General features: G+C 39.7%; 1 protein-coding gene across 1 annotated transcript in view; it reads right to left on the reverse strand.

The window, feature by feature from the left end:
* Nucleotides 1-7,081, reverse strand: part of LOC138973771 (transmembrane protease serine 7-like) — a gene marked incomplete at its 3' end in the record, with an annotated part of 14,450 nt that extends 7,369 nt beyond the window's left edge. Inside the window, 6 exon segments of the mRNA XM_070346482.1 lie at nt 1-129; nt 650-877; nt 2,098-2,217; nt 2,831-2,950; nt 5,571-5,685; nt 6,925-7,081. The exon segment at nt 1-129 is cut by the window's left edge and continues 180 nt beyond it. Coding sequence (XP_070202583.1) covers nt 1-129; nt 650-877; nt 2,098-2,217; nt 2,831-2,950; nt 5,571-5,643 — 670 coding nt within the window.
* Nucleotides 7,082-8,373: the final 1,292 nt, after the last annotated feature.

An 8,373-nucleotide genomic window follows, 5' to 3' on the forward strand; every position in this document is an offset into this window, starting at 1 on the left:
GCACCCCGGCCCACTCAACGTAGGGTGCGGGGTAGGTGTCGTTTGCTGTGCAAGTCAGGGTGACTGGCTGTGTTCCGTTCTTAACGAGGGCGGAGGGAGAAATACTGACTTGCCCTAGGTATGGACCGTCTGAAAACAGAAGTTCAATTTACATTTTGTTCAGATTAAATCTTACGCGTTTGTTGTTATTGTTGTTGTTGTTGGTTTTGTTGTTGTTGCTGTTGTTGTTGTTGTTGTTGTTGCTACTGTTGTTGGTGGTGGTGTTGATGGTGTTGTTCGTGTTTTTGATGGTGTTGTTTGTGTTGTTGTTGGTGAGGTGGTATCAATATAGTTTTCAGATTATGTTAATGGCTTGTTGTCGTTGTTACTGTTGAAGTGTCTTTTCTGATCAATAAGAAAATAACATAGGTGTGTCTATGTGTATGTGTGTGTGCGCGCGCGCGTGTGTGTGTATGTGTGTGCATGTGTGTGTGTATGTGTGTGTGTGTGTGTGTGTGTATGTGTGTGTGTGTGTGTATGTGTGTGTGTGCGTGCGTGCGTGCGTGCTTGCTTGCTTGCGTGCGTGCGTGCGTTTGTACGCGCGCTAGTGCGTATGTGCTCTAATGCATTATACTGCAATCGTGTGTGTGATCCTAAAGAAGTCACTTACAGGCAACTCGCAGAGTGTACACCGCCTCTTCCCTGACACCGTCAGCCGTGAGAAGACAGGTGTACTGTGTCCCGTTGTCTGAGCGTTGAACGTTGGAGAGCGAGAGGGAGCCTGACTGTGAGTGTCCGGGCCACGTGACGTTGTGGGGGTTACTCATCTTCGCGCTACACGTGCACGTCATGCTGGACTTCTCCATCACATAGGTCGGGCAGTCCATCCTCAGCTTTCCTGTTCGATGTCACGAGAAATAAAACAACACATGGCATACATAAGTAAAGCATAACCGTGGTTAGTTGTTTTATGCTTTAACGTCATTTTAACATGCATGGCTATGCAGGACCCATTACACATGTTACACCATGATTATGACAACTGTGTGCATGTGCACAAGGTTACATTGATGTCACTTTAACGGTACTAACTGTGTTTATACATTCGTGTTTTGTTTAGCATTTTCTTACGGGATTGTCTGTTGACAACTTTACCAAGTTCAAGTTCAAGTTCAAGTTTTATTAGTCCATAACCCATGGGGGCATTTTGAACAATAAATACAATCAATACAATCATGATATATGCTAATATAATAAATAAATAAAAAAAAATTAAAAAAAAATTAAAAAATTATGAAAAACTGTTACAAATTCTATTAATAAAGTCCAAAATATTCTTTAGCAATTTATTTTTCTTAGTATCAACCAACTTTTTAAATTTAAGTGCATTAGGTTTTTTCCAATAGTAAGCCGGGTGGTAACAACTCAGCTCTTTCTTCTTTGAAAAAATCACAGACAAATAAATAATGGAATTCATCACCTATGTCATGCGACACACATTTGGTGCAAGTTCTTTCTGACCTCGGGATGTTAAGATAACGTTCTTTCTGTACAGGCAAATTGTTGTTTAATGTTCTAAACTTCATCATTGAAACACATTGCTGATATGGCAGGTGTGTGACGTAGTCTTCACATGCAAAAATATCTTTGAACATTCGATAATTCCAAAACATAATTGTTGTTCCAATTTCACACACACCATTTAATCTTCTTAGAGATATGGACACCTTTGTTAGGAATACACTAAACTTCGAAGTAACTTCGTGTGCATGTTTCCTAGTTTATCTGAACTTAAATGAACAAAAATCAAAAACAACTACACAACTAAATCTGCTGCGATTTATGGTCGATATTGAACAATAGCATTTAACAGAGGGCCCGAGGCCAACACCGTACAAACTTAGTTATGTGTTGTTCTCTCTCTCTCTCTCTCTCTCTCTCTCTCTCTCCCTCCCTCTCTCTTTCTCTCCCTCTCTCTCTCTCTCCCTCTTTCCCTCTCTATCTCCCTCTCTCTCTCTATCTTTCTATCTCCCTCTCTCCCTCTCTCTCTCTCTCCCTCTCTCCCTCTCTCCCTCTCTTTCTATCTCTCTCTCTCTCCCTCCCTCTCTCTATACATACCACAGTTCTCCTCGTCACTATTATCACCACAGTTATCACGACCATCACAGCGTTGTGACAAATAGACGCACCGTTGGTTGTTGTTGCACTTCCATTGATTAGGTTGACATGTCCATTGGTCTGCACACACACACACACACACACACCCACACACACACACACACACACACACACACACACAAACACACACACACACACCATACACACAGACACACACACACACACACAAGCAGGCACGCACGCACATACCCGGGACATAGACTATCTGTTTGGAATGATATCGTGTTTATTTTGGGAATTAGAACAACAGCGGCCAGAACAACAACAACAACACCAACAACAAAAACAACAACCATAACCACAACCACAACCACAGCAGCAACAACCACATCAGCAACAACAACAACAACAACAACGACGACAACAACAACAACAACAACACCACCAACAACAACAACAACAAAAACAACAACAACAACACCAACAACAGCAACCACTAACACAACAATAAAAACAGCGACAATCACACCACATTAACCGTTTGTCTGTCTGTCTGTCTGTCTGTCTGTCTGTCTGTTTGTCTGTCTGTCTGTCTGTCTGTCTGTGCATGCGTGCGTGTGTTTACATGAATGAATTTTTCAAACCGGGTGTTTTCGTGCATTTGACTATGCATGTATTACTGTCTGTCTGTATGCCACTCCCTGTATAGTTTCCTGCTGAAACATGTTCATACCACAGTGTTGTTCATCAGCGTTGTCCCCGCAGTTGTTAGAACCATCACAGCGACGTTTTATCTTTACGCATTTCTCAGTGCCACACCTCCATTTGCCTGTCTTGCACATCTTCAACCGTACTAAGGAGTCAAAAACAGAAAATTAGAACATGACACATCAATCACATACAAACAGATACAACATATGCTGATTATCTGGAGAAAAAAACTATGGACATTGACAAAATCCCCGAGTGAAAAAGGATATTTGATGCAATAAAATGTTAACGGATTTCCTTGTTTTGATTATTTACTGTAACAAATACACAAGACGTGCAGACATTAAATAATGCACATCCGTGTTTTTACCCTTTATTTGGTCGAAATTGCAAACATACTTTTTTGTTAGCCTATTAAACCTTGTACACGAATCAATCCATCAATCAATCAATCCATTGTCAAATATTAGTTTACGCAAAATAATGGATCCAAATGAAATATGTGTTGTAGTAATTAATCGTGTGGTGATGCTGTAATTGACTTTTAGTAAATTTCAAAGAAACGTCAGCAGGTTCAAGCATACGCCAAGGCGGTTTTTGGCTCACGTAATGGTAGCCTATGCGATGCTAAACTTTGTCTGTCTGTGCGTGTGTATGTGTGTGTGTGTGTGTGTGTGTGTGTGTGTGTGTATGTGTGTGTGTGTGTGTGTGTGTGTGATAGAAACTTTAACATTTGACTAAACACAGAAATACTAATTTTACCTGGTTATTATCCAAGCAACAGCTTCAACATATTGAAGCAATGATCAACATTTCGTCGGCACGTATGTAGTTAAAGTGTTTATCCAAAGAAAACGGGTGGTGGGGGGTAAAAACAGCTGAATGGTTGTGTCGTGTGTGGTATGTAGACCAGGTCAGGGGTCAAGGCTAGGTCAGATCGCGTGAAGGATTGTGGTATAGATACAGTTATCACCGAGCTGCAGTTCGCCGATTCGGAGAAGACGATTTCACATTGTTCGGTTTCGAAGCTCCAGAAAAAAAAGATAAAGAAGATACCAAAGGAGATTTCCTACAGGTTAATCTGCATAGCGTGTTTCCAGTGTCTGCGCGAGGAAGCGCTGTCGAAATCTGCACAGCGTGTTTCCAGTGTCTGCGCGAGGAAGCGCTGTCGAAAGCGCAGTATCGTGTCCCTGGTAGGCTATAGACAGACAGATCGAGATCTAGTGTCTCGCACTCTTGCACCGTGTCACTTATGCTTACTGTGTGTGTGTGTATGTGTGAAGGAGTGATTGAGTTTGTGTTACTGTTTGTCGAAGTTTCTTACGTGAGCCTTGAAGGCTTCGCCTCTTGTTGTTGTTGTTTACGTGATGAAAGTATCATTGTACTCGAACACAAACCAAAATGCAAAGTTAATAAAAAACTCAGTCACCTGTTTTTTCCTCGGGAACACTTCGTCGTCGACACGCAATTTTGGAGTTAGTCGATTTGTGAAAATGCAAAGTTAGCATACACTCAGACACCTTTTTATATTTAGTCAAGTTTTGACTAAATATTTTAACATCGAGGGGGAATCGAAACGAGGGTCGTGGTGTATGTGCGTGTGTGTGTGTGTCTGTGTGTCTGTGTGTCTGTGTGTGTGTGTGTGTAGAGCGATTCAGACTAAACTACTGGACCGATCTTTATGAAATTTGACATGAGAGTTCCTGGGTATGAAATCCCCATACGTTTTTTTCATTGTTTTGATAAATGTCTTTGATGACGTCATATCCGGCTTTTCGTGAAAGTTGAGGCGGCACTGTCACGCCCTCATTTTTCAACCAAATTGGTTCAAATTTTGGTCAAGTAATCTTCGACGAAGCCCGGGGTTCGGTTTTGCATTTCAGCTTGGTGGCTTAAAAATTAATTAATGACTTTGGTCATTAAAAATCGGAAAATTGTAAAAAAAAATAAAAATTTATAAAACGATCCAAATTTACGTTTATCTTATTCTCCATCATTTGCTGATTCCAAAAACATATAAATATGTTATATTCGGAGTAAAAACAAGCTCTGAAAATTAAATATATAAAAATTATTATCAAAATTAAATTGTCCAAATCAATTTAAAAACACTTTCATCTTATTCCTTGTCGGTTCCTGATTCCAAAAACATATAGATATGATATGTTTGGATTAAAAACACGCTCAGAAAGTTAAAACAAAGAGAGGTACAGAAAAGCGTGCTATCCTTCTTAGCGCAACTACTACCCCGCTCTTCTTGTCAATTTCACTGCCTTTGCCATGAGCGGTGGACTGACGATGCTACGAGTATACGGTCTTGCTGACAAATGGCAGCTACTTGACTAAATATTGTATTTTCGCCTTACGCGACTTGTTTTGCTTGGGGCAATGTTGGCGTTAATCGATTTGTACTGCAACTTTTCAGGAGAGAGAGAAAACTGTTCGAACTGTTACGCCATTTTGTGGCCTATGTCTCTGATCGGTAGAGTCAGAGACTGTGAAGTACACATTCTCTGGTAAAGTTACGCCGTTTTCTCTCTGGGACTTCTGCCAATTTCTTCACATTTCTGCACATCAAAAAGTTACACCATTTCATCACGGGTGGATTTCTACACTTCCGCGTATCGCATTTAGAATCTGAAAGCACCAGGTAACGGAGAATGAGTTCCTTAGTCCAAAGAGCAAACAAAGTCAAAATCGGCAAACATCGATGTACGCCAAAATTGCTCGACGACGGGGTACGACTTATGCTTTTTACTTACATGACAGGGCCACATGGCATGAGACAATCACTGCCAGGACGCATAGTGAGTAGAATACCGGGAACTTCATCATCCTGACAAGAAAGCAAACGAGCACAAGCTGGGTCGAAGTAGCCTGTAAAATAAGACGAACTTGCGCATTGTAACCTTTACAAGTATTAACATTTGTGTTTAATCTGTCAACGATGTTGCTTTTGTTTACTTGTAAATGTATATTAGTGTCTGTCTTTCGTGTTCTTTCTTTCTTTCTTTCTGTCTTTCTTTATTGTTTTACCTTCTATTATATAGTCGTTCTGTCCATCTTATTTTCTTTTCCTTTTTATATTTAGTCAAGTTTTGACTAAATATTTTAACATCGAGGGGGAATCGAAACAAGGGTCGTGGTGTATGTGCGTGCGTGTGTGCGTGTGTGTGTGTGTGTGTGTGTGTGTGTGTGTGTAGAGCGATTCAGACTAAACTACTGGACCGATCTTTATAAAATTTGACATGAGAGTTCCTGGGTATGAAATCCCCGAACGTTTTTTTCATTTTTTTGATAAATGTCTTTGATGACGTCATATCCGGCTTTTCGTGAAAGTTGAGGCGGCACTGTCACGCCCTCATTTTTCAACCAAATTGGTTGAAATTTTGGTCAAGTAATCTTCGACGGAGCCCGGGGTTCGGTATTGCATTTCAGCTTGGTGGCTTAAAAAATTATTAATGACTTTGGTCATTAAAAATCTGAAAATTGTAAAAAAAAATAAAAATGTATAAAACGATCCAAATGTACGTTTATCTTATTTTCCATCATTTGCTGATTCCAAAAACATATAAATATGTTATATTCGGATTAAAAACAAGCTCTGAAAATTAAATATATAAAAATTATTATCAAAATGGTTTTTTTCGAAATCAATTTAAAAACACTTTCATCTTATTCCTTGTCGGTTCCTGATTCCAAAAATATATAGATATGATATGTTTGGATTAAAAACACGCTCAGAAAGTTAAAACGAAGAGAGGTACAGAAAAGCGTGCTATCCTTCTCAGCGCAACGAATACCCCGCTCTTCTTGTCAATTCCACGGGCACTGCCTTTGCCACGGGCGGTGGAGTGACGATGCTACGAGTATACGGTCTTGCTGCGTTGCGTTGCGTTCAGTTTCATTCTGTGAGTTCGACAGCTACTTGACTAAATATTGTATTTTCGCCTTACGCGACTTGTTTGTTGTTGTTTTCTTTCTTTCGTTCTGTATGTCTGTCTGTCTTTCGGTCTTTCTTTCTATCTTTAATGTTGTTCTTTCTTTCTTTCTTTCTTTCTTTCTTTCTTTTTTCCTTTCTTTCTTCCTGTATCTATCATAATTTTCAGAGCTTACCCAGTAATGCTCGTCAGTCTGAACCTTCGTCACAGTAAGCAAGGAGGCCCTGCCCGGTTGGTGAACGTAGTATCACAACCACACTCACTGAGCTTGCGGACATGTGCAAGGTATATATGCTACATAAAACGCAGTTATTGCTAGGGAAAAGAAGTTGTATAGATTGCTGCTTTACTGGTTTATACGATTTTTATCACGAACGCAGACCGCGAATATTGCTGAAAAAGAAATTATTATCGCCTTCACATAGCATTTTTTATATTTTTTTATATTCATTAATAATGATTGATGACTGTGTAATATACACGATTTAATGTGAATAAAACCTATTTTTGACGGTTTTATGATTTAATAACAAGCTTTTTTCTGCCAGCTTTAAGGGGAAACTTGGGCGTTTGCAATACTTAAATCACCTGCACTGCAATATTTCAATTCAGATTTAGACCCAAGCTATGTAGCTCGGTCTCAGGGAATTATGACTGTCTGGATCTGTTTAAATGTTATATTTTGATCACACACGCAATCAACGAATAGCAATCAAAGCACACACAACTCTATTTCATCATTCAACGATAAAATAAAGCAGCACGACATTCTGTAATTCAAAATAAAATAACATAACTGAATTCTGAAGACAGGATCTAAAACAAACATACTTGTATTCTTCTAGCAACACTGCAATACCGTTTTTTTGTGTTACTAGAAAGCTGTAGCGACGTTCTATGTTCTAATTGGTGATGACTAATGTATAGACTGTGACAGGGTGTAATGCGTTTGGATCCGTATGAAGCAGTTGGTTGTGAGGAGAATGCAGCATTCTTAGTAACTTTTCTCCGCCTATCTCTTGAAAATACAGGGACACAATACATGCGATTGGAAGGCCTACATTTTTTGTCACACAGCTTTACCCAAAGTGCCTAACATGGTGTGCGTGTGTGTGTGCGTGCGTGTGTGGGTGTGGGTGACCATGTTTGAATTTATTCGGATTTAGTTCTCTTTCCTTGTTTGTATTATGATTATGTAAGTGTAAAGCGCTCTGGGCTTGTCACCACGAGGTTTACGCGCTTTATAAGTAATCGTTATTATTATTATTATTATCTATATTTGTCATGGTGTATTTATGGGAGTCGTGAGTCCTGAGTCCAAAGTATGGAGACGCATGATAAGTTATATTATTACAGTTACTAGCTCTTTTCGTCGGGGCTTCAAGGCGCTCAATATCTCCCCGGAGCCGATCACTCGCAGATAGTTATGAATATTAACGAATGAAATGCTCTCGCATATATTCTCAAAGGATGAACAATTGTAAACATGCATGTCTACAGCGTCACTCTCTCTCAGCCCAGGGAGAGCAACACATTCAAGGGCAAACTGAAACAGAGAGTAAATAACCTAAGATAACATTTTACATGAACAAAGTGAAGCAATTAGGCCTACATGTCATTGCTT

The sequence above is a fragment of the Littorina saxatilis genome, linkage group LG8 (assembly GCF_037325665.1).
Source record: "Littorina saxatilis isolate snail1 linkage group LG8, US_GU_Lsax_2.0, whole genome shotgun sequence".
Classification (NCBI taxonomy): Eukaryota; Metazoa; Mollusca; class Gastropoda; order Littorinimorpha; family Littorinidae; genus Littorina; species Littorina saxatilis.